Source organism: Gorilla gorilla, chromosome 8 (assembly GCF_029281585.2).
Source record: "Gorilla gorilla gorilla isolate KB3781 chromosome 8, NHGRI_mGorGor1-v2.1_pri, whole genome shotgun sequence".
NCBI classification, from domain to species: domain Eukaryota; kingdom Metazoa; phylum Chordata; class Mammalia; order Primates; family Hominidae; genus Gorilla; species Gorilla gorilla.
This window is the reverse complement of record NC_073232.2, coordinates 27,585,456-27,612,598: the sequence shown is the minus strand read 5'-3', so window position 1 is coordinate 27,612,598 and position 27,143 is coordinate 27,585,456. Positions and strand designations below refer to the sequence as shown.

The 27,143-nt window shown below is 39.2% G+C and overlaps 1 protein-coding gene across 33 annotated transcripts in view; it reads left to right on the top strand.

Annotated features, from left to right (window-relative positions):
- NSUN6 (NOP2/Sun RNA methyltransferase 6) overlaps positions 1-27,143 on the top strand; it is a 141,256-nt gene that overhangs the window by 17,150 nt on the left and 96,963 nt on the right. For 18 of the 33 annotated variants that reach the window (XM_063709939.1, XM_055354135.2, XM_063709940.1 and 15 more), the window contains 2 exons: positions 23,618-23,727; positions 25,295-25,448. In XM_063709939.1, the coding sequence (XP_063566009.1) occupies positions 23,618-23,727; positions 25,295-25,448 (264 nt within the window). Of the gene's footprint in view, positions 1-12,076; positions 12,113-23,617; positions 23,728-25,294; positions 25,461-27,143 lie in introns of those variants that run through there. The other 15 variants (XM_063709922.1, XM_063709927.1, XM_063709925.1 and 12 more) reach the window with 2 other exon arrangements.

The window sequence follows — 27,143 nt, the reverse complement described above, 5'->3', positions numbered from 1 at the left end:
TTTTCTACTTTCATAGCTGATATGTTTGTAAAATTTTATTTTTTGAGAAAGCATCCTGCTCTGTTACCCAGGCTGGAGTGCAGGGACACAAGCATAGCTCATTGCAGGCTCGAACTTCTGGACTCAGGCAATTATACCACCTCAGCTTCTGAGTAGCTGGGACTACAGGTGCGCACCACTGCACCTGGCTAATTTATTTTTTATTTTGTAGAAACAGTCTCACTATGTGTCCCAGGCTGGTATTGAAGTCCTAGCCTCAAACAATCCTCCCACCTTAGCCTCTCAAAGTATTGGGATTACTGATGTGAGCCACCTTGCCCAGCCTGTAAAATTTTATTCATAATTCAACAATTACGTTAAACTACTGTGTGCCATTTATGTTCTACGCGTTTACGTATTTGGAAAGCATGTGTTTGAAAATTGAAAAATAGGTTTTCAGGCTGGATCTGGTGGCTTACTTACTCCTGTTATCCCAGCACTTTGGGAGGCTGAGGTAGGCGGATCCCTTGAGCCCAGGAGTTGGAGACCAGTCTGGGCAACATGGCAAAACCTTACCTCTACTAAAAGAAATTACAAAAATTAGCTGGGTATGGTGGTGCATACCTGTCGTCATGGCTATTCAGGAGGCTGAGGTGGAAGGATCATTTGAGCCTGGGAGGTGGAGGCTGCAGTGAGCCATGATTGTGCTACTGTAGTCCAGCCTGGGAGACAGAGCGGGACCTTGTCTCAAAAAAAAAAAAAAAAAAAAAGGAAAAATAAGTTTTCATAGTATAATGATTATAATGGAGTTTTATTCCTATGGAGCATTTTAAAATTCCTAATTATGGTCTAAAATCTTTTTAAACTCCTAAGAATTACAATAAATATAGAAATGCTTTTGTTAAAATTGAAGTTTGTTAAAACTTCAGTTTAGTGGGCAGCAATAGAGCAGTGGTTTAATAAACTGTGATTTGTCCATGCAATGGGGTAGTATATGGCCTTTAATATGGGAGAATTCTACTTACCAATCAGAGAAGATGTTTATGATCAGTTTTTAAGTATTAAAAGCAAATTGCCATACTTGGGATAATTACTTTTTTTGCAGTTAATAAAAGTACACAACTGTGGATTTATGTATATTTATTTACATGTGAAAAAACATCTAGAAGCTGTAACATACCCACCTTTTAATAGTGGTTAACTCTGAGGAAATTAGATTGGGAGAGAGGGGGGAAATAAAAGGAAATTTTCTTGTGTAATTTTTTTTTTTTTTTTTTTTTTTACTATAAGAATGTATTTTTGCAATTAAAGTTGATTTGTATAGGCTCATTCTATTTAGTTTAATTTTTAAAGTTTTTCATCTTGTATTCAGTTGTTTAAAGGTGAAATGTACATACAGTGAAACGAAGAGATCTTAAATGTTTAGCTTGTTGGGTTTTGACAAATATGTACAACTGTGCAGCCAAGACCCACCCCAGTCAAGATAGAGCATTTCCATTATCCCAGAAACATCTCTTGTACTCAGCTACCCTACCAGGAAGCTGCTCTTCTGATTTCTGTCATCTCTTAGTTTTGGACCAGTTAGTTGCTACTATAATAGACCATAATCACAGATCTTTGGAGGTTACTACACTCCTTATGAGGATGCAAAATTGTACTTATTTAGGTTCAAACTTTGGCCATTTCTTATTCTGTTAAACACTTCTTCTTTATTCTTTAGTTTTATTTAGTTTCCCTAAAGATAGAGTTCAATTAGGTTTTTCTTTATAGAAGCAAGTAAAAATTAGAGTTGTACATAAGTATAAAAGTAATCATCTGTTACATCTCCTGTCCCACCTCACCTCCCACTTTTGTTTCTCTGAGCATCAAATTTGATTTTTTATAGACCGTCTCTGTGCTTATAGCTGCATACATGAATGCACATGTGTAATCATGTGTACTCATTTTTAGAAAATAGAAAAGATTACAATGTTCTGCAATTTGCTTTTGTGTTCACTTAAAAATGTTTAATGGATATCGTTCCACGATTATGTAACACCATTTCATTCTTTTTAATGGCTGCACGAACAGTATATTTTATCATTTAGCTCAGTTTAAATTTTCTGTCGTCCATTGATAGACATTTAGTTTTTTCCTGTTTTTCATTGTTACGAGAGGTGTTAGAGTGAATATTTGTGGACTTGCATAAGCATGTCTGCAGAACAAACTGATATGACACAGAATAACCAGTTCAAAGGTCTGTGCTTATTTTAGTTGGAGACATATTACCAGATTACCCTCTACAAAGTTTTACCAGCTAATGTTTCAGCAGTATATGAGAGATTTTGATGCTTTCATTCTTGCCAATACTGGCTATTTTAGGTCTCTAAAATATTTGGATGATTTAACTTTAATTATTTTCAATACTTACTTTTACATGGCCTTAATCATCCTTTCATTCTGTTGTTTGTAGTGATCTAAGCTACTCATCAGAACATGAGTGAATGTATAAATACAAATGGTGAGCTATTGCAGGGAAGCCTGAAAAAATTATTTAGTATTGTAAATTCACATACCCACCTTTCATTCCTAAAAAGAGTAAGTCAATTCCTTTTTGTTTTTTTAACTCCTGATTTTTATTAAGTATCTGTTTTTAAAATTTTTTTGTTTTTTTTTTTTTTGAGATGGAGTCTCAAGTCTGTCACCCAGGCTGGAGTGCAGTGATGTGACCTTGGTTCACTGCAACCTTCCCCTCCCAGGTTCAAGCAGTTCTCCTGACTCAGCCTCCCCAGTAGCTGGGGCTACAGGCGCATGCTACCACACCTGGCTTAATTTTTGTATTTTTAGTAGAGACTGTGTTTCACCAAATTGGCCAGGCTGGTTTCCAACTTCTGACTTCATGATCCGCCTACCTCACCCTCCCAAAGTGCTGGGATTACAGGCGTGAGCCACCGCACCCGGCCTATTAAGTCTCTTTTGACTTTCCATTATGAGAAATGAAGAGGTTCCTGGAGTTAAATTTTCCCTAAAATTCCTACCAGCTAATTTGTATTTACTGTTGTTGTTTTTTGTTTGTTTGTTTGTTTGTTTGAGACGAGGTCTTGCCGTGTTGCCCAGGCTGGTCTCAAACTCCTGAGCTCAAGTGATCCACTCTCCTCAGCCTCCCAAAGTGCTAGGATTACAAGTGCCAGCCACCATGCCTGGCCAGTTTTTTGTTTTTGTTTTTTTTTTTTTAACATTGTCAAGCTTTATAACATTGTTATTTCCCAAGTATAATTCACATGGATGCGGTGCTTGCTTTCAGTCCTTATGGCACAGTTTCTCATTTCTTATCTTTATTAATGTCTTTATTGGTGAGTACAGTCACTTAGCAGATTTCCCGCACCCCCTGCCCTTTCCCTAAGTGTGCCTCTTATGTACTGCGTTACTTTCTTACTTGAGAATGTCTGCCTGTTGCCTTTATGTTTATACAACAAGTTGGCTGAGTCTGGTTGTTTCAGTCCACATAGTATTTCCCTTAGCACTTTGTAGACATTGTTTTTATAACCTGTGGCATCAAATGTTATTGTGAAGAAATCTAAGGCCCACCAAAAACTTTTCCTCCTTGTAACAGTACCTTGTCTTCTGCTTGGAGATCTGTGGAATTCTTACTTATTGAACTTTAGACATTTGGCCAGTGTAATGCTTGATTTTGATTATTTCCTCTTAGTTCTTCTTTGTCTTTTTTTTAAAAAAAAATGACAAAAAAACAACAAAACAGAGTCTCACTCTGTCACCCAGGCTGGAGTGCAGTGGCAGGATCTCGGCTCACTGCAACCCCTGCCTCCCGGGTTCAAGTGGTTCTCCTGCCTCAGCCTCCCGAGTAGCTGGGATTACAGGTGCCCACCATCATACCTGGCTAATTTTTGTATTTTTAGTAGAGACGGAGTTTTACCATGTTGGCCAGGCTGGTCTTCGAAATCCTGAATCGGGTGATCCACCAACCTCGGCCTTCCAAAGTGCTGGGATTTCAGGTGTGAGCCACCACACTCAGCCTATTTCCTCTTAGCTTTTGATGAGACACAGTGTAGCTTTTCAGTTATATAGGTCTTCCATTATTTCTTTGAATATTTTTCTCTTACATTTTCTGTATTCTCTTTTATAAAGACAGCAGGACTTTGTGTGCTGTGTTTCTGGCACAGATATTACCTGCATCAGAGATTCCCAAGACAGCCCTCAGGTTTAGTGATTGGCTAAGACTCACAGAACCTAGCATACAGTCACACTAATGGCTAAGGTTTATTACATGAAAGCATACAAAAGCAAAACCAGCAAGGGAAAAGAGGCATGGGGTGAAGTTTGGAAGAAACCAAACACAGGCTGTCTCAGTGAAGTCCCATAGGACGTGCTTAATTCCTCCAGCACCTAATTGTGACACAGAAAATAGTTGTCTAGAAGAAAAGCTCATCAGAGACTTGGTGCCCAAGGGTTTTATTGGGCTGGTCACATAGGCACCCTCTGCGTAGCATGTACCAAAATCCCCAGACTCCCAAAAGGAAAGCAGGTGCTCCGAATAAACATGTTTGTACCTTGTACAGAGTTTAGGAATTGTGAGCCACTCTTATTTATCATTAGGGAAGGTTTTATATCACTGTTGGGAACTGTTTCTCATTCCAGTTTCTAGCTGCTTAGCTAGCCAAGACCCATCCTCTCAAGCAACCCTTTCTAAGAACCGCAGTCTCGAGCCTGTTACTTTAACTTTTTTTTTTCTGTTAACACATTTTTCAACTCCATTCACTGATCTTTTTCTTCTGCATTCGTTTGTTTTTTGTTTTGTTTTGTTTGTTTGTTTGAGATAGAGTCTCGCTCTGTCACCCAGGCTGGAGTGCAGTGGCAGGAGCTCACTGCAAGCTCCGCCTCCTGGGTTCAGGCCATTCTCCTGCCTCAGCCTTCCTAGTAGCTAGGACTACGTGCACCTGCCACCAAGACCAGCTAATTTTTTTTTTTTTTGTATTTTTTTTTAGTAGAGATGTGGTTTCACCATGTTAGCTGGGATGGTCTCAATCTCCTGACCTTGTGATCCACCCTCCTCAGCCTCCCAAAGTGCAGGGATTATAGGTGTGAGCCACCAGGCCTGGTTTGTTGTTAAGCCTGTCTTGGTCATGGGCTCTGTTTCAAAGTGGCTCTCTTGTCAATAGTATAGGAGATAAGTTTTATCTTGTCTGTGCTTTGCTTTTCTTGTCTCTAAAATGGGGATTCAAAATACTGTCTAGTCATAGGGATGTATTACTTCTCTCTGCTTCTAAATCTTTATTCAGAGGTTTTATTGTCCTTTATTTTCTCAGCTGCTGGTTTAGTTTGCCTTGTTCTTTTATGCCTTTTTTGAGGTTTTTCCTTTAATTTCTCTGAAACTACAGAGGTACTTGAAATATTTTTCCTTTTGTTTGGTTTACATTTTTAAAATCTGCCTTCTGCTTTTTGTGTATGTGTATGCCACCAATGAATGCAGAATGAATTATTTCTGCTTATCATGCATTGAATGGAAACAGTTACATCCTCATTTGCAGTTTGCTCAAGAAGGATCCAGAATGGGCGAAAGGGCATACCTATGGGACTAATCAAATATGTTTTATTGGAAGTACTGCAAATCTTCTCTGCTGGCTCATCTCTAGTCCTGGTGAGCAGAGCCGAGGGTCTCTGTGAAGGCTTCAGCTCATACCTTTTTTCCAGGGGGCGGGGAAGGCTTTCTTATTTGTTTAATTTGTGCTTAGTTAACTCAAGTCAGGAGCAACAAAGTTGGTTGGTATTTCTTTTCTCTTTTCTTGGGCTGCTTTTAGATAGTTGATCCAGGTTTGTTAGAGAAAATAACAGATTTTCTGGTTATGCCATTTCTGACAATCCATTTCTTCTTTCAGACTTGACTCCTCTGAACAGGACACTGACAAGATATTCCTAGATTCTGATTTTTTTTCCACTAAGTGTATGGTCATGATCCTAAGTAATAATTTGATTAGGCCTCCAGGAGCCTCTCATGTTCAGAGACTCCACACCCTGCTGAGAAACTAGGTTTGGCTCAAATTTCACTGTGAGCCAGTTATTTCTCATCATCGGGATTATAGCTGTTTCTTTTTTTTTTTTTTTTTTTTGAGACGGAGTCTCGCTCTGTCGCCCAGGCTGGAGTGCAGTGGCGCAATCTCGGCTCACTGCAAGCTCCGCCTCCTGGGTTCACGCCATTCTCCTGCCTCAGCCTCCCGAGTAGCTGGGACTACAGGCGCCCGCCACCACGCCCGGCTAATTTTTAGTATTTTTAGTAGAGACGGGGTTTCACCGTGTTAGCCAGGATGGTCTCAATCTCCTGACCTCGTGATCCACCCGCCTCGGCCTCCCAAAGTGCTGGGATTACAGGCGTGAGCCACCGCGCCCGGCCTATAGCTGTTTCTTAGTTTTATTGCAAATGGAATTTTCTCCTCAGATTTTATTTATTTATTTATTTATTATTATTATACTTTAAGTTTTAGGGTACATGTGCACACCGTGCAGGTTAGTTACATATGTATACATGTGCCATGCTGGTGCGCTGCACCCACCAACTCGTCATCTAGCATTAGGTATATCTCCCAATGCTATCCCTCCCCCCTCCCCGCTCCCACCACCCCACAACAGACCCCAGAGTGTGATGTTCCCCTTCCTGTGTCCATGTGTTCCCATTGTTCAATTCCCATCTATGAGTGAGAATATGCGGTGTTTGGTTTTTTGTTCTTGCGATAGTTTACTGAGAATGATGACTTCCAATTTCATCCATGTCCCTACAAAGGACATGAACTCATCATTTTTGATGGCTGCATAGTATTCCATGGTGTATATGTGCCACATTTTCTTAATCCAGTCTATCATTGTTGGACATTTGGGTTGGTTCCAAGTCTTTGCTATTGTGAATAATGCTGCAATAAACATACATGTGCATGTGTCTTTATAGCAGCATGATTTATAGTCCTTTGGGTATATACCCAGTAATGGGATGGCTGGGTCAAATGGTATTTCTAGTTCTAGATCCCTGAGGAATCGCCACACTGACTTCCACAATGGTTGAACTAGTTTACAGTCCCACCAACAGTGTAAAAGTGTTCCTATTTCTCCACATCCTCTCCAGCACCTGTTGTTTCCTGACTTTTTAATGATTGCCATTCTAACTGGTGTGAGATGGTATCTCATTGTGGTTTTGATTTGCATTTCTCTGATGGCCAGTGATGGTGAGCATTTTTTCGTGTGTCTTTTGGCTGCATAAATGTCTTCTTTTGAGAAGTGTCTGTTCATGTCCTTTGCCCATTTTTTGATGGGGTTGTTTGTTTTTTTCTTGTAAATGTGTTTGAGTTCATTGTAGATTCTGGATATTAGCCCTTTGTCAGATGAGTAGGTTGTGAAAATTTTCTCCCATTTTGTGGGTTGCCTCTTCACTCTGATGGTAGTTTCTTTTGCTGTGCAGAAGCTCTTTAGTTTAATTAGATCCCATTTGTCAATTTTGGCTTTGGTTGCCATTGCTTTTGGTGTTTTAGACATGAAGTCCTTGCCCATGCCTATGTCCTGAATGGTAATGCCTAGGTTTTCTTCTAGGGTTTTTATGGTTTTAGGTCTAACGTTTAAGTCTTTAATCCATCTTGAAATGATTTTTGTATAAGGTGTAAGGAAGGGATCCAGTTTCAGCTTTCTACATATGGCTAGCCAGTTTTGCCAGCACCATTTATTAAATAGGGAATCCTTTCCCCATTGCTTGTTTTTCTCAGGTTTGTCAAAGATCAGATAGTTGTAGATATGCGGCGTTATTTCTGAGGGCTCTGTTCTGTTCAATTGATCTATATCTCTGTTTTGGTACCAGTACCATGCTGTTTTGGTTACTGCAGCCTTGTAGTATAGTTTGAAGTCAGGTAGTGTGATGCCTCCAGCTTTGTTCTTTTGGCTTAGGATTGACTTGGTGATGCAGGCTCTTTTCTGGTTCCATATGAACTTTGAAGTAGTTTTTTCCACTTCTGTGAAGAAAGTCATTGGTAGCTTGATGGGGATGGCATTGAATCTGTAAATTACCTTGGGCAGTATGGCCATTTTTACGATATTGATTCTTCCTACCCATGAACATGGAATGTTCTTCCATTTGTTTGTATCCTCTTTTATTTCCTTGAGCAGTGGTTTGTAGTTCTGCTTGAAGAGGTCCTTCACATCCCTTGTAAGTTGGATTCCTAGGTATTTTATTCTCTTTGAAGCAATTGTGAATGGGAGTTCACTCATGATTTGGCTCTCTGTTTGTCTGTTGTTGGTGTATAAGAATGCTTGTGATTTTTGTACATTGATTTTGTATCCTGAGACTTTGCTGAAGTTGCTTATCAGCTTAAGGAGATTTTGGGCTGAGACAATGGGGTTTTCTAGATATACAATCATGTCGTCTGCAAACAGGGACAATTTGACTTCCTCTTTTCCTAATTGAATACCCTTTATTTCCTTCTCCTGCCTAATTGCCCTGGCCAGAACTTCCAACACTATGTTGAATAGGAGTGCTGAGAGAGGGCATCCCTGTCTTGTGCCAGTTTTCAAAGGGAATGCTTCCAGTTTTTGCCTATTCAGTATGATATTGGCTGTGGGTTTCTCATATATAGCTCTTATTATTTTGAGATACGTCCCATCAATACCTAATTTATTGAGAGTTTTTAGCATGAAGGGTCATTGAATTTTGTCAAAGGCCTTTTCTGCATCTATTGAGATAATCATGTGGTTTTTGTCATTGGTTCTGTTTATATGCTGGATTACATTTATTGATTTGTGTATGTTGAACCAGCCTTGCATCCCAAGGATGAAGCCCACTTGATCATGGTGGATAAGCTTTTTGATGTGCTGCTGGATTCGGTTTGCCAGTATTTTATTGAGGATTTTTGCATCAATGTTCATCAAGGATATTGGTCTAAAATTCTCTTTTTTTGTTGTGTCTCTGCCCAGCTTTGGTATCACGATGATGCTGGCCTCATAAAATGAGTTAGGGAGGATTCCCTCTTTTTCTATTGCTTGGAATAGTTTCAGAAGGAATGGTACCAGTTCTTCCTTGTACCTCTGGTAGAATTTGGCTGTGAATCCATCTGGTCCTGGACTCTTTTTGGTGGGTAAGCTATTGATTATTGCCACAATTTCAGCTCCTGTTATTGGTCTATTCAGAGATTCAACTTCTTCCTGGTTTAGTCTTGGGATAATGTATGTGTCGAGGAATTTATCCGTTTCTTCTAGATTTTCTAGTTTATTTGCGTAGAGGTGTTTGTAGTATTCTCTGATGGTAGTTTGTATTTCTGTGGGATCGGTGGTGATATCCCCTTTATCATTTTTTATTGTGTCTATTTGATTCTTCTCTCTTTTTTTCTTTATTAGTCTTGCTAGCGGTCTATCAATTTTGTTGATCCTTTCAAAAAACCAGCTCCTGGATTCATTAATTTTTTGAAGGGTTTTTTGTGTTTCTATTTCCTTTAGTTCTGCTCTGATGTTAGTTATTTCTTGCCTTCTGCTAGCTTTTGAATGTGTTTGATCTTGCTTTTCTAGTTCTTTTAATTGTGATGTTAGGGTGTCAATTTTGGATCTTTCCTCCTTTCTCTTGTGGGCATTTAGTGCTATAAATTTCCCTCTACACACTGCTTTGAATGCATCCCAGAGATTCTGGTATGTTGTGTCTTTGTTCTCGTTGGTTTCAAAGAACATCTTTATTTCTGCCTTCATTTCGTTATGTACCCAGTAGTCATTCAGGAGCAGGTTGTTCAGTTTCCATGTAGTTGAGCAGTTTTGAGTGAGATTCTTAATCCTGAGTTCTAGTTTGATTGCACTGTGGTCTGAGAGATAGTTTGTTATAATTTCTGTTCTTTTACATTTGCTGAGGAGAGTTTTACTTCCAAGTATGTGGTCAATTTTGGAGTAGGTGTGGTGTGGTGCTGAAAAAAATGTATATTCTGTTGATTTGGGGTGGAGAGTTCTGTAGATGTCTATTAGGTCTGCTTGGTGCAGAGCTGAGTTGAATTCCTGGGTATCCTTGTTGACTTTCTGTCTCGTTGATCTGTGTAATGTTGACAGTGAGGTGTTAAAGTCTCCCATTATTAATGTGTGGGAGTCTAAGTCTCTTTGTAGGTCACTCAGGACTTGCTTTATGAATCTGGGTGCTCCTGTGTTGGGTGCATATATATTTAGGATAGTTAGCTCTTCTTGTTGAATTGATCCCTTTACCATTATGTAATGACCTTCTTTGTCTCTTTTGATCTTTGTTGGTTTAAAGTCTGTTTTATCAGAGACTAGGATTGCAACCCCTGCCTTTTTTTTTTTCCATTTGCTTGGTAGATCTTCCTCCATCCTTTTATTTTGAGCCTATGTGTGTCTCTGCACGTGAGATGGGTTTCCTGAATACAGCACACTGATGGGTCTTGACTCTTTATCCAATTTGCCAGTCTGTGTCTTTTAATTGGAGCATTTAGTCCATTTACATTTAAAGTTAATATTGTTATGTGTGAATTTGATCCTGTCGTTATGATGTTAGCTGGTTATTTTGCTCGTTAGTTCATGCAGTTTCTTCCTAGTCTTGATGGTCTTTACATTTTGGCATGATTTTGCAGTGGCTGGTACCAGTTGTTCCTTTCCATGTTTAGTGCTTCCTTCAGGAGCTCTTTTAGGGCAGGCCTGGTGGTGACAAAATCTCTCAGCATTTGCTTGTCTGTAAAGTATTTTATTTCTCCTTCACTTATGAAGCTTAGTTTGGCTGGATATGAAATTCTGGGTTGAAAATTCTTCTCTTTAAGAATGTTGAATATTTGCCCCCACTCTCTTCTGGCTTGTAGAATTTCTGCCGAGAGATCTGCTGTTAGTCTGATGGGCTTCCCTTTGTGGGTAACCCGACCTTTCTCTCTGGCTGCCCTGAACATTTTTTCTTTCATTTCAACTTTGGTGAATCTGACAATTATGTGTCTTGGAGTTGCTCTTCTCGAGGAGTATCTTTGTGGCATTCTCTGTATTTCCTGAATCTGAATGTTGGCCTGGCTTGCTAGATTGGGGAAGTTCTCCTGGATAATATCCTGCAGAGTATTTTCCAACTTGGTTCCATTCTCCCCGTCACTTTCAGGTACACCAATTGACGTAGATTTGGTCTTTTCACATAGTCCCATATTTCTTGGAGGCTTTCCTGATTTCTTTTTATTCTTTTTTCTCTAAACTTCCCTTCTTGCTTCATTTCATTCAGTTCATCTTCCATCACTGATACCCTTTCTTCCAGTGGATCGCATGGGCTCCTGAGGCTTCTGCATTCTTCACGTAGTTCTCGAGCCTTGGTTTTCAGCTCCATCAGCTCCTTTAAGCACTTCTCTGTATTGGTTATTCTAGTTATACATTCTTCTAAACTTTTTTCAAAGTTTTCAACTTCTTTGCCTTTGGTTTGAATTTCCTCCCGTAGCTCGGAGTAATTTGGTCGTCTGAAGCCTTCTTCTCTCAGCTCCTCACAGTCATTCTCCATCCAGCTTTGTTCCGTTGCTGGTGAGGAACTGTATTCCTTTGGAGGAGGAGAGGCACTCTGCTTTTTAGAGTTTCCAGTTTTTCTGCTCTGTTTTTTCCCCATCATTGTGGTTTTATCTACTTTTGGTCTTTGATGATGGCGATGTACAGATGGGTTTTTGGTGTGGATGTCCTTTCTGTTTGTTAGTTTTCCTTCTAACAGACAGGACCCTCAGCTGCAGGTCTGTTGGAGTACCCGACCATGTGAGGTGTCAGTCTGCCCCTGCTGGAGGGTGCCTCCCAGTTAGGCTGCTCGGGGGTCAGGCGTCAGGGACCCACTTGAGGCAGTCTGCCCGTTCTCAGATCTCCAGCTGCGTGCTGGGAGAACCACTGCTCTCTTCAAAGCTGTCAGACAGGGACATTTAAGTCTGCAGAGGTTACTGCTGTCTATTTGTTTGTCTGTGCCCTGCCCCCAGAGGTGGAGCCTACAGAGGCAGGCAGGCCTCCTTGAGCTGTGGTGGGCTCCACCCAGTTGGAGTTTCCCAGCTGCTTTGTTTACCTAAGCAAGCCTGGGCAATGGCTGGCGCCCCTCCCCCAGCCTGGCTGCCGCCTTGCAGTTTGATCTCAGACTGCTGCATTAGCAATCAGCGAGATTCCGTGGGCGTAGGACCCTCCGAGCCAGGTGCGGGATATAGTCTCCTGTTGCGCCGTTTTTTAAGCCCATCGGAAAAGCGCAGTATTGGGGTGGGAGTGACCCGATTTTCCAGGTGCCGTCTGTCACCCCTTTCTTTGACTAGGAAAGGGAACTCCCTGACCCCTTGTGCTTCCCGAGTGAGGCAATGCCTCGCCCTGCTTTGGCTGGGGCACGGTGCGCGCACCCACTGACCTGCGCCCACTGTCTGGCACTCCCTAGTGAGATGAACCCGGTACCTCAGATGGAAATGCAGAAATCACCCGTCTTCTGCCTCGCTTACGCTGGGAGCTGTAGACCGGAGCTGTTCCTATTCCTCTCCTCAGGTTTTTATTCTTTTTTCTCCCTTTTCATTTCCATGGGCTTTAGAAAAGGGTGTTTTCTTCCTCTGATTTTTTACTAAAAGCTCAATATCACAGTTACTTAAAATATAAATGGATGAGTTAAACTTTATGTACAGTAAACAATTTTAACAGTAATGCATCACTGAATTACTGGTTTCTTCAGTTTACTTGAAATGAGATTTAAAATAAAATTTTGGTTTCTTCAGTTTACTTAAGACGAGATTTCATGTACTGGTGAAATATATTTTAATTTCTGGAAGAAGATTTTTGTCTGGTAATTTAATGACTTCAGGAGAAAACCAAATGCCACACTTGTCTTGATAAAAGAGCCTTTAAAACATCTCAACCAGCATTTTGTAAAGGCTACATTTGGATCAGTAGAACTTTTTAGGCCAAAAATCAATTTGTAATTTTAAAGAATTTCTGTATTCTCTCAATTAGTGCTCCTCCCTTTTTGATAAAAGTCTTAAAATAGTTCAAGCAGCCCAGAACATTAATTTTCTTCGTTTCTTTCACAATTGAATATGTAATTCAACAGCATAAATCTCTTGAAATCCAAATGAGACTGAATTGTCTTCTCTTTCAGCCTACTCGATTTCCATCTTTTTTTTTCCCCCACCCAGGACGGAGTCTTGCTCTTGTTGCCCAGGCTAGAGTGCAATGGCGCAATCTTGGCTCACTGCAACCTCCACCTCCGTGTTCAAGTGATTATCCTGCCTCAGCCTCCTGAGTATATGGAATTACAGGCGTCTGGCATCACGCTGAGCTAATTTTTGTATTTTTGGTAGAGACAGGGTTTCACCATGTTGGCCAGGCTGGTCTCGAATTCCTGACATCAGGTAATCTGCCTGCCTCAGCCGCCTAAAGTGCTGGGATTACAGGCGTGAGCCACTGTGTCCGGCCCATTAAGTCTCTTTTGACTTTCCATTATGAGAAATGAGGAGATTACTGGAGTTAAATTTTCCCTAAAATTTTACCAGCTAATTTGTATTTACTGTTTTTTTGTTTTTGTTTTGAGATGGGGTCTCGCCGTGTTGCCCAGGCTGGTCTCAAGCTCCTGAGCTCAAGTGATCCACTCTCCTCAGCCTCCCAAAGTGTTGGGATTACAAGCAGGAGCCACCATGCCCGGCCAGTTTTTTTTTTTTTTTTTTTTTTAAACATTGTCAAGCTTTGTAACATTGTTATTTCCCAAGTATAATTCACATGGATGCAGTGTTTGCTTTCGGTCCTTATGGCACAGTTTATTTCTCATTTCTTATCTTTATTAATGTCTTTATTGGTGAGTACAGTCACTTAGCAGATCTCCCGCACCCCCTGCCCTTTCCCAAAGTGTGACTCTTACGTACTGCGTTACTTTCTTACTTGAGGATGTCTGCCTGTTGCCTTTATGTTTATGTAACAAGTTGGCTGAGTCTGGTCATTTCAGGTCACATAGTATTTCCCTTAGCACTTTGTAGACATTGTTTTTATAACCTGTGGCATTAAATGTTATTGTGAAGAAATCTAAGGCCCACCAAAAACTTTTCCTTCTAACAGTACGTTGTCTTTTGATTGGAGATCTGTGGAATTCTTAGTTATTCAACTTTAGACATTTAGCCAGTGTAATGCTTGATTTTGATTATTTCCTCTTAGTTCTTCTTCATCTTTTTTTTTTTTTTTTTTTTAAAAAAAACACATAGTCTCACTCTGTCACCCAGGCTGGAGTGCAGTGGCGCGATCTCGGCTCACTGCAGCTTTTGCGTCCTGGATTCAAGTGATTCTCCTGCCTCAGCCTCCCGAGTAGCTGGGATTACAGGTGCCCACCACCATACCCGGCTGACTTTTGTATTTTTAGTAGAGACGGAGTTTTACCATGTTGGCCAGGCTGGTCTTCGAAATCCTGAATCAGGTGATCCACCAACCTCGGCCTTCCAAAGTGCTGGGATTTCGGGTGTGAGCCACCACACTCAGCCTATTTCCTCTTAGCTTTTGATGAGACACAGTGTAGCTTTTCAGTTATATAGGTCTTCCATTATTTCTTTGAATATTTTTCTCTTACATTTTCTGTATTCTCTTTTATAAAGACAGCAGGACTTTGTGTGCTGTGTTTCTGGCACAGATATTACCTGCATCAGAGATTCCCAAGACAGCCCTCAGGTTTAGTGATTGGCTAAGACTCACAGAACCTAGCATACAGTCACACTAATGGCTAAGGTTTATTACATGAAAGCATACAAAAGCAAAACCAGCAAGGGAAAAGAGGCATGGGGTGAAGTTTGGAAGAAACCAAACACAGGCTGTCTCAGTGAAGTCCCATAGGACGTGCTTAATTCCTCCAGCACCTAATTGTGACATGTAAAATAGTTGTCTAGAAGAAAAGCTCATCAGAGACTTGGTGCCCAAGGGTTTTATTGGGCTGGTCACATAGGCACCCTCTGTGTAGCATGTACCAAAATCCCCAGACTCCCAAAAGGAAAGCAGGTGCTCCGAATAAACATGTTTGTACCTTGTACAGAGTTTAGGAATTGTGAGCCACTCTTATTTATCATTAGGGAAGGTTTTATGTCACCGCTGGGAACTCATTCCAGTTTCTAGCTGCTTAGCTAGCCAAGACCCATCCTCTCAAGCAACCCTTTCTAAGAACCGCAGTCTCGAGCCTGTTACTTTAATTTTTTTTTCTGTTAACATATTCTTCAACTCCATTCACTGATCTTTTTCTTCTGCATTCGTTTGTTTTTTTTTTTTTGTTTTTTTTGAGACAGAGTCTCGCTCTGTCTCCCAGGCTGAAGTTCAGTGCCAGGAGCTCTCACTGCAAGCTCTACATCCCGGGTCTACGCCATTCTCCTGCCTCAGCCTCCCTAGTAGGCTACAGGTGCCTGCCACCATGCCCGGCTAATTTTTTTTTGTATTTTTTTAGCCAGGATGGTCTCAATCTCCTGACCTTGTGATCCACCCTCCTCAGCCTCCCAAAGTGCTGGGATTATAGGCATGAGCCACTGCGCCTAGCCCATTTGTTGTTAGGCCTGTCTTGGTCACTTTGGCTCTGTTTCAAAGTGGCTCTCTTGTCAATAGTATAGGAGATAAGTTTTATCTTGTCTGTGCTTTGCTTTTCTTATCTCTAAAATGGGGATTCAAAATACTATCTAGTCATAGGGATATATTACCTCTCTCTGCTTGTAAATCCTTATTCAGAAGTTTTATTATCCTTTGTTTTCTTAGCTGCTAGTTTACTTTCATCTTTGTTCTTTTATCCCTTTTTTGAGGTTTTTCCTTTAATTTCTCTGAAAATACAGTGGTACTTGAAATATTTTTCCTTTTGTTTGGTTTACATTTTTAAAATCTACCTTCTGCTTTTTGTGTATGTGTGTGCCACCAATGAATGCAGAATGAATTATTTCTGCTTATCATGCATTGAATGGAAACAGTTACATCCTCATTTGCAGTTTGCTCAAGAAGGATCCAGAATGGGGGAAAGAGCATGCCTATGGGACTAGTCAGATATGTTTTTTTGGAAGTACTGCAAATCTTCTCTGCTGGCTCATCTCTAGTCCTGGTGAGCAGAGCCGAGGCTCTCTGTGAAGGCTTTAGCTCATACCTTTTTTGCAGAGGGTGGGGAAGGCTTTCTTTTTTATTTAATCTCTGCTTAGGTAACTTAAGTCATGAGCAGCAAAGTTGGTTGCTATTTCTTTTCTCTTTCCTGGGCTGCTTTTTGGCAGTTGATCCAGGTTTGTTAGAGAAAATAACAGATTTTCTGGTTATGCCATTTCTGACAATCCATTTCTTCTTTCACACTTGTCTCCTCTGAACAGGATACTGGTAAGACATTCCTAGATTCTGTTTTCTTTTCCACTAAGCCTGTGGTCCTGGTCCTAAGTAATAAATGTTTGATTAAGCCTCCAGGAGCCTCTCCTTTTCAGAGACTCCACACCCTGCTGAGAAACTAGGTTTGGCTCAAAGTTCACTGTCAGCCAATTTTTTCTCATCATCGGGATTATAGCTTTTTCTTAGTTTTATTGCAAATGGAATTTTCTGCTCAGATTTTTATTCCTTCCCCCCCCCTTTTCATTTCCATGGGATTTAGAAAAAGGAGTTTTCTTCCTCTGATTTTTTAGCAGAAGCTCAATATCACAGTTATTTTCAATATAATTGCATCAGTTAAACTTTATATACAGTAAACAATTTTAAAAGTAATGCATCACTGAATTACTCATTTCTTCAGTTTACTTAAAATGAGATGTAAAATAAAATTTCAAATGAAATTTAAAATAAAATTTTGGTTTCTTCAGTTTACTTAAAATGAGGTTTCATATACTGGTGAAATATATTTTAATGTCTGGAAGATGATTTTTGTCTGGTAATTTAATGACTTCAGGAGAAAACTGAATGCCAGACTTGTCTTGATAAAAGAGCCTTTAAAACATCTCAACCAGCATTTTGTAAAGGCTGCATTTGGATCAGTAGAACTTTTTAGGCCAAAAATCAATTTGTAATTTTAAAGAATTTCTGTATTCTCTCAATTAGTGCTCCTCCCTTTTTGATAAGTCTCAAAATAGTTCAAGCAGGCCAGAAAATTAACTTTCTTCCTTTCTTTCACAATTGAATATGTAATTCAACAGCATAAATCTCTTGAAATCCAAATGAGACTGGATTTGTCTTCTCTTTCAGCCTACTCGATTTCCATCTTTTTCCCCCCCCAAGGCGGAGTCTTGCTCTTGTTGCCCAGGCTAGAGTGCAATGGCACGATCTCTGCTCACTGCAACTTCCACCTCCGTGTTCAAGTGATTATCCTGCCTCAGCCTCCTGAGTATCTTGAATTACAGGCGTCTGCCACCACGCTGAGCTAATTTTTGTATTTTTAGTAGAGACAGGGTTTCACCATGTTGGCCAGGTTGGTCTCGAACTGCTGACCTCAGGTAATCTGCACACCTCGTACTCCTAAAGTGCTGGAATTACAGGCATGAACCACTGTGCGCAGCTGATTTCCATCTTTTGTAGTTGCCCTGTCACTCGTGTCAGTACTGTCTTAGATTGTTTCTCATGGTTCTGGAGGCTGGAAATCCAAGACGTGTGCCAGTATGCTTGGGTTCTGGTGAGTGCCCTCTTCTGCGATGCAGATAGCTGACTTCTCATTGTATTCTCACATTGCAGAAAGAAAGTAGGTAGGTCTTTGGTCTCTTATAAAGGCACTGATCCCATTTATGAGCATTCTGCCCTCATAACTAATTACCCCTGAAGACTTCTCCAAATACCATCACATTGAGTTCGGGTTTCAGCATGTGAATTTTGGGGACACAAATATTTCATCCATAACAAGCACTTTAAGATTTCAATTTTTGTGTGTGTGTGTGTCTGTGTGTGTGTGTGTGTGTCATTCATATATATATATATATATATATATATATATATATATATATATATGTATGAACAGGGTTATTGCAATAGAATATTTAAGAAATGCTGTTGCACAAAGACTACTGATTAAATAAAGGTGGCATTCCTGCTGCAAAGAAGTATTTGGCATGCAGCAATATCATGTGCTGTTTCACAGTTTCATCCATCACCTTCCATTTGGTGTAGGGTTGTTAGTATGTGTAGGGTTGTGAATATGTGCAGTTAAAATACCAAATAGATAAAAATACATGATTTTAGATTCCTTAACAGGACATTCCCATAATCTGTTTTTAATTCCTTAGCTACTTCATTTTTTAGCTATTCTAATACTTTTCTCTTAATCTAGGTGTATTTATAGTTTTTTTCTCCAACCTATATTACTAAACTATTGGAACGTAATCTTTCTTTAATGTTGTTGATGCACTCTATTTGGAAATATTTCAGTAAAAATCAAGCTTTTAGCATATTTTATGGCCTTGCACCAACTTTTACATTTGCTCTTTTATTTTTCCTAGTAAAAACTCCCTTTCAACAATGCTGACTTAAATATTGATACTTGCATATGACATACTATGTTTTTACATTGTCAGTCCTGGTGTCTGTGGATCCCCAAGACCACGCCTTGGTTCTGTGATTCTCTAAGAGGACTTAGGGAATTCAGCACATACTTGTACTTATGGCTATGATTTGTTACAGTGAAAGAATATGAAGCACAATCAGCAAAGGGAAAACCATCGCAAGCTTCCAGAGTCCTCTTCCAGGGGAGTCACACAAGACTCCCACAGGAAGTCCCCCAGTGATGAGGGACTGTGACCTCGTGAGACTCACTGCCAGGATTCCTGTTCAGGGCTCATCATGTAGATTCCCACTGCCTGGTACACACCCACATTCTGGATTCTCAGAAGGAAAGCTGGTATTTACTATAAATCATAGTTTGTTCAATAATTCAGGCACAGTGAGCCACTCTTAGCAGCTAATAAGTAAACCTCCTGAAATCTCAGTTCCCAGATGTCAGTCAAGGGCCAGCCTTGTAAGCAGGCTTTTCAAAGATAACAGATCAGGCCTACTATGTTAACTTTTTTCTGCACAGTTCTCGTGTTCCAGAATTCATCCTTTCCCCTCCATGTTCATAAAATCTAACACTACAGATTTCACTTCCACAAAACATGTTTTTGAATTTGTGCTATATGTGAGATGTGATGGTGTTACAAAGATGAATGAGACATAGTTCTATAGTCTAAAGTCAGGAGACTTTGGTACAAGTCAGACTGTTATGATAGTCACAGTAGAAGTATAAATTAAATGCTATTGGAGCATAGAATAGGAAGGACTGAGTACAAAGAAATTGTTAAATATTTTCTTTAAGCAGATATTATTTCATTTGAGCCTTGAAGGTGAGGAGAAATTAGGCCGAAGGGCTGTTAAGGTGGGCAAGGTTATGCTAGGCAGAGAGAAGGCATGAGGAAAGACATGAATGCATGAAACAATGGTGGCTGCTGATAAAAGTGATCAGGTTTGGCTATTTGTTTTCAGAGATGGGGGATGGGTGAAAGATGAAACTGAAGAAGTTGGGAGAGGCAGATATGAAGTATGAAGATTTTTTTTGTACCAAGGAATTTTTTTTTCATAGACTTTAGAAGCTAAAGAATTTTTATTGTCGGGCGCAGTGGCTCACGCCTGTAATCCCAGCACTTTGGGAGGCCGAGGCGGGTGGATCACAAAGTCAGGAGATCGAGACTATCCTGGCTAACACGGTGTAACCTCATCTCTACTAAAAACACAAAAATTTAGCCGGGCATGGTGGCGGGTGCCTGTAGTCTCAGCTACTCAGGAGGCAGAGGCAGGAGAATGGCGTGAACCCGGGAGGTGGAGCTTGCAGCGAGCCAAGATGGCGCAACTGCACTCCAGCCTGGGAGACAGAGCTAGACTCCGTCTCAAAAAAAAAAAAAAAAGAAAAAAAAATTTTTATTAGTAAAGATTAGATGTGTATTTTAGAAATATAATAGTGGTAGTGGTCTTCCAAACTGCTTGGAGATCATGACCCATTAGTAACTTGTGAAATCAATTTAATGTTTTCAATGAATATTTTAAAAAATAAATGGGATGTTTTATAATATATTGCATCGCACATAGTAAAAATATTTAATGAAATGTTACGTGTGATACCACACACACAGACATGTATGTGTAGTTTCTTATATCAAGATCTCAAATGATATAAAAACTTGAAATAAGTTCTTTTATCAAGTGTGTTTCTTACATCAACTGACAGTCAAAAGTTTCAGAAATTTTTTCAAAAGTTGAATTGCAAACCTGGAGAAAAGTTAGAAAAGTATTTCAGAGTTTTTTAGCTTCAGTGCTATGTATGGTGAATTAGATAACATGAAGATGTTTTTGTTACATACACCAAGGAGTGCTAAGTAAAAAAGAACATAGTAGGCCACAAAATGATGTAGTTGAGTGATTAAAAATGTAGTTGATATATTAGAGGTTAGGAATGCAGAATAATTGAAAAGAGAACAGCAAGCATGTGAGTTAATATTGGGGGGTTGAAGGTATGGGAAAGGAGGTGGTCTTTCTTCTAAATTTAGGGTCTTTGGTTTAAACAATTAAGTGTTAATATTAAGGGTGAGAAATACCCAGTAGTCATTACAAGGCAGTAATTAAAAGTAGGTCTTTCTTGCCTTAGGATATAGGTTGGAGAAAAATGTGTTTCTGAGAATGCGCAACCGTAAGTTCCCTCCGTCATAAAGGTCTGGAATGCAAATTGCTGCAACCTAAATTGTCTTGGAACCTGCAAACTGGGAAATTAACTATTTGGTCCCAAGCCAGTTCCTGGGTACTTGGCAAAAACTAAGTGACACCACTCTGGAGCAGCGCTCATTCAGTCCAAGCCAAACACTTGACATTGTTAAAAGCTACACTGGGAATCAAACCACTATGAGTAAGAATCAGCATATATAATAAACTGCAGGATTGGATTTCCCTCAGAACTTTTAACAAATAGACCTCTCTGGCATAGACTATAAAAACAGTTTTCTTCCAAGATCAGGTGAGATCGGGCATGTTCAGAGTGATATGGCTGTAGACAAAACAGTTTTCTTAAAATGATTAAAAATGAAAGAGTAAAACATAAAAGACCCTAAGGATAAAAAGGTAGAATTGAAAACAAATTTCTAAAAATAAATTATCATTAAAATTAAAAACTCATACAATGAATTAAACAGCAGATTAGACCTAACTGATGAGAAAGTTTTTGAGTTTTTGAATTAGGAGATGACTCTTAGGAAATTATCTAGAATGCAGCAGAGAGAAATTAAAAATATGAAAGTGAAATTGAGTCATGAAAAAGCACTTTACTTTACATTTCTTTTTCTTTTTTTTTTTTTTTTTTTGAGATGGAGTTTTGCTCTTATTGCCCAGGCTGAGTGCAATGGCACCATCTCGGCTCACTGCAACCTCCACCTCCTGGGTTCAAGTGATTCTCCTGCCTCAGCCTTCCAAGTAGCTGGGATTACAGGCATGCGCCACCATGTCTGGGTAATTTTGTATTTTTAGTAGAGACGGGGATTTCTTCATGTTGGTCAGGCTGGTCTTGAACTCCCAACCTCATGTGATCCACCCGCCTCAGCCTCCAAAAGTACTGGGATTACAGGCGTGAGCCACTGCACCTGACCAGCATTTATATTTTTAATGAGTCTCAGATATAGAGAATAGGAATAATGGGGGAAAGACAATAATCACAAGTGTAATGACCATGAATTTCTATCACTGATGAAAAATTTAAGAAGTGTGAGCTTGAAGCCAAAAGTAAAAGTAGATTCATATCTACATACTTCAGAGTGAAGTTGCAGAACACCAAAGACAGAGAAAATCTGAAACCAGTGGTAAAAGGCAGGAAGCTATTTCAGTAATCACAAAGAGATGTGTGTCCAACATCAGGAGATAGGCCCACAAGACCTATCAGAACTAGAAGATAGCTTGATTCCTAAATCAATCAATGTGAAGGCTTAGGAGGACTTTAAGATGACGCTGAGTGTCTTAGTTTATTTTTTGCTGCTATAGAAGAATACCTGAGACTGGATAATTTATAAAGAACATGAATTTGTTTTTTGTAGTGTTGGAGGATGGGAAGTCCAAGATCGAGGCATTTGCATCTGGTGAGGGCTTTCTTGCTGCATCTGTACATGGTAGAGGGCACAAGGGCAAGAGAAAGCAAACTCACTGCTGCAAGCCCTTTTTATTATAGCATTAATTCATTCATGAGGGCAGAGCACTTATGACCTGAACAGCTCCCAATAGGCCTCATATTCCAACACTGTTGCACTAGGGATTAAGTTGCCAGCACATGAATATTGGGGGACACATCCAGACCGTAACACTGAGGCATCTAGTTTGGTTATCTGGGCAGATAATGACGTCTCATTCAAGATTGGAAACAGGATGAAAAGATTTGGGATCCTGCCAAGGAGTGGAGGAATGGATGAGGGAAAACTGATTATTGTTTAGGACTTGTTGAGTTTGAAGTAACTGTGAGACATCTCTATATAGCTGTCCGTAGGTAATTAGAAATACTAATTAAGAGTCTAAGCTGGGCGTGGTGGCTTATGCCTATAATCCCAGTACTTTGGGAGGCTGAGGCTGGTGGATCACCTGAGGTCAGGAGTTCGAGACCCACCTGGCCAACATGGTGAAACCCTGTCACTACTAAAAATACACAAGTTAGCCAGGTGTGGTGGCGAGCACCTGTAATCCCAGTTACTCAGGAGGCTGAGGCATGAGAATCACTTTAACCCAGATGGCAGAGGTTGCAGTGAGCCAAGATTGCGTCACTGGCACTCCAGCTTGGGTGACAGAGAAAGACTTGGTCTCAAAAAAAAAAAAAAAAAACTAGAAAGGCTAGACATTAGAATTTGTGGATTGTTTTTGTGAGTAATTATTGAAATCATGAGATTACCAAGGGATAGAATGCAAGGTAAGTAGAGATGGTCGCATGTTTTGGAACCTGGCGGGGAGAGCCTCTAAGAAGTAGGCAGAGAATGAGCAATGAGAATGTTTGGGACCAGGAAGGAGTGGGTATAAAGCTGAAAAATTAGTAAGATTTGATGAATTGGCGATCATGGAATTGAAGACAGGATGCACCTAATTCCCCCAGCAGTGAGTTGTGACAGCACATCCAAGGAAGCGTATTAGAGACTCATTGTTAAGGGTTTTTATTTAGGGCTGATCACATTGGGTCCCTTATCTTTGGAACCCTGAGTGTTAGAAGTAATACAGATTTTATTGGTCTAAGAAATGAATGTGAGAAATTGGAAAAGACTCAAAAAGGTTGGGCAGCAAAAGAAGGAAAAAAGACTTATCTTCTTTTCCTGTCTTGTTTAAATTATTCATAATTTACCATGCAACAATTTACCACTTTAGAAATGTTTTTGTAATTCCTTGTGTATTTTTCTATTTTAGTCTTTGAAGACAGAGAAAGTCTATTTTTCTCCTAATGCTATGATAAACAGTAATGCTTGTTAAATGATTAAGCAATTTCTGGTGCCACTTTATTGCCTTCCACCAGATGGACCTCTTGATTTTTTTCTTCCTCTCAAGTGCCCATCTTCGTGTTGCTGTTTTTTCCTGTTTCCTCTATATGTATGCCTCTCTTTTCAGCTTTTTCTTATGTATTCAGGACAGTTAAGACTAAAGAGGCGTTAGAGTTCAGATAGAACATGGGAAAAATTGGTAGGCACTGGAGGTATGTTACTATTAAACTTCTTGTGTCTTACATTTCTAGAAAGAATATTAAAAGACAACAGTGTGAAGCCATTGTTGGAGCCCAGTGTGGCAATGCAGTTTTAAGAGGAGCCCATGTCTATGCCCCAGGAATTGTGTCAGCATCAAAATGTAAGTATAATGTTTAGATTTGTCTTTAAGGTTCTCTAAAATTTATGTGCATTTTCAAATGGAAAATTTATTGATTTGTCACTAAGATATATTCCAAATTTTTCTTGGTCGGATATTTTTCCAGCTTTGCATTTAGGGTTTTATCCAGTAAGGACTAACAAACTAGTCATCATATAAGGTTTTCTGATGGCTTTTTTTTTTTTCCTTCCAAATAAGGATGTATTTGATGATGGTTGTTTTAGTGGATCATTACTGATAAATAGAGTACGTCAGTGAACTTCTGTTTTGTTTTCTTGACTGCATTGCCTTAAAACCTCAGAAAGCTGTCGTGTCATTAGTGAGAGAACATCCAGAACCTGGAATCTGAACATTGGGATGAAAATTGATATTCTTAATGTATTCACCCAGTTGGCGACATACCTGTATTGCATATGCTTAGTAAGTTAGTCACTGTGGTTCAGTGGTACCTTATTGGACTTGAAATCAAGAAATAATTGCTTTCATCTGTAGAAAACGTATTCCGTCTCTGGGCCTCAGTTATGGTGTCCTTGAAATGAATAATTTGATCTGTATCAGAATTGGATCAATTACTACCTCCTGGCCAAGTCTGGCCCATGTCTGTTTATATGTGGCCCATAAGCTAAGAATGGTTTTTTCATTTTTAAAATGTTGTGAAAAGATACACATATAAAGAAGAATATGCCACAGAGAACTTACGTGGCTAGAAAGCCTAAAATATTTATTTGCCCTTTACAGGAAAAGTGTGTTGACATCTGATCTACATGATTTTAACAGTTCTCTTAGCTCTAGCTAATAGGCTGTTGACTTTTGTTGTCAGGTAATAGACCAAATAAATTTATGATAGATTAGGTTTAAAAATGTTTTTTGGAAGTGGAATATAATTTCCCATTATAAATAACACTGAGAGTTGTTACAGAAAATAAATGCCTACAAAAACTGGATTTAATCAGCCATATAAAGCAACTCTGTACACTGTATACTGTAAAAGGTATTCTAAGTGTATACACACACGTATATATGTGTGCCTATGTATGTGTGTGTATATATATATGAATGACTATATATGCTTATCATTAAAGTCTCTGCCTTAATTGTGCTGTCACATCAAAATAGCAAATACAAACAGGGTTATGGGATTTAGAAATATTTCTTTGAAGGATTTTAGGGTACATTTTTGAACAATCCTTTTGAAGGAAACTTAGAACTTTGAGGTTTGAGCTGAGATGTCAGGATTTATAAGAAATCTTTTAAGGCTTGGGGGAAATAATTTGGCTCAGCTACAGATTTCCAGTTGAGGGTAGGATGTTTTGAAGCTATTCTATTTCTTTGTTTTCACTGAAAAAGATTCTTTAGTGAGTTTTATTGTTACGGAATATTTTAAAGTAAAAAGTCAGATTTTCTATTAAAGATTGAGGTAATGAGCCAGTTTGAACTGCTTCATGCCCACTATTGATGCCTCTAGAGATCACCCATCTAGCTCAAAGAATTTTCACGATTCTTCTGCCAAAGTATAAATCAGTGTAATCTGATTTTCTTCTTTCTCTAGTTATGAAAGCTGGAGATGTTATTTCTGTATACTCTGATATTAAAGGAAAATGTAAGAAAGGAGCCAAAGAATTTGATGGAACAAAAGTATTTCTTGGAAATGGGATTTCTGAACTAAGCCGCAAAGAAATCTTCAGTGGATTACCTGAACTGAAGTATGTCATCAGGTGCTTTGGGGAAATCAGCATCCTTTTTGTGGGTCAATGAAAATTAAAAATAATGTAAAATGTATCTAGTTGCATTATATGAAATTTTTTTTGGTATAAATCCAATTGGAAAAAATTGTTTAAAACCATATTTCCATGATGTTTGGTCAAAAAGGGTAACTGATCAAATTAAAGAGCCTCATTAAGCAACCAGTTACATTTTAATTGTCAAATAATTTTACTTGTCTTTCTGAATTTTATTTTTTTCAAAATATTTTGCATCTTTGAAAAACAGTGCTCATTATGATGGAGAAAGAATTAGATGATCTATCCAGATCATTTTTAACATTCTTATTTGTCAAGAAAAAGTTTGATTTTAATATAAATTAAACATATTTTTTAATTAAAAATAAATTTTACCAGAAACCTAGCACTCACATGAATATTTGTGTTTAAAAATGAATGTTTATGTTTGTTCAAACTAAATTAAAATATAGTCTGTTCTAAATCATTCCTGGTTGCTAGTGGCCCTAAATAAATTGGTGGAAAAATCCAGGCTCTTATTTTACTTAGTTTTTTCAGGCTTTTTGAGTTCTGTGGACAGCTCCATTACTCCAAAGTTCACGGCTGACATAGACATGCTGAAAGCTGTGAATTTCTCCATTTAGAATTGGACGATATCCCTGATTGGTGGAACAGTTTTTCATGTTGCAACAATTTGGGTTTGTAATTGAAATTCGTTTGTTCTTCTGAAGAAGTTGACTGTTGGATTCCCTAGATCTAGGTAGCACTTTCCAAATGGCCAAGAACAAAGATTTTATTCTTCTTAGAAGGCTTCCTGAATATAAAGATTATGTGCATATATCTGCTATGTTTATCTTTGGACCTGTAATTAATTGGTAATTGATATTTTGACTGCCTCCATTAGTTCATTGTTAATGGTATACTTTTCATTCTTTTAGGTTATTTGATGTTGTTCCAGTTATTGTGCTGAATAATGTTTTCTGAACAATGTTCTGAGTAATTTTTTGTTGGTGGAAGTTAGGAGGCAGCCAACTTGCAGCCACCCTTTGGCCGGGCGTGGTGGCTCACTCCTGTAATTCCAGCATTTTGAGAGGCCAAGGTGGGCAGATCACTTGAGGTCAGGAGTTCGAGACCAGCCTGGCCAACACGGTGAAAGCCCATCTATACTAAAAATACAGAAATAAGCTAGGTGTGGTGGTAGGTGCTTGTAATCGCAGCTACTCAGGATGCTGAGGCAGGAGAATCGCTTGAACCCGGGGGGTTGCAGTGAGCCCAAGATTGCACCACTGCACTCCAGCCTGAGTGACACAGTGAGACTTCAGAATTTCAAAAAAAGAAAAAAAAATTGGTTTTTAAACTCAATTTATTCAGTTATACTGTTGGAAGTTTTGTCTCTTCCGGTGGAAGAAGCAGGCTGCTATAACAGAAATGCTACATGTACACCCTGTTTCTTATTTATATTCCTTAAAAAATTTTAAACCAACACAACTAATGGTACAATTGCTATTCAGTTAGTGAATTTGAGTCCTTTGCTTTCTTGAATTCCAGGTGGGTTGAATCATTCATAGATTCATGGAGGCAGATTAATTTACTAACAGACTGTATTAACATACGCAATCTTGTACTTTGCATTATTATATGGAGATATGTGGCTACAAAAGTATTTTTTAAAGAAACATG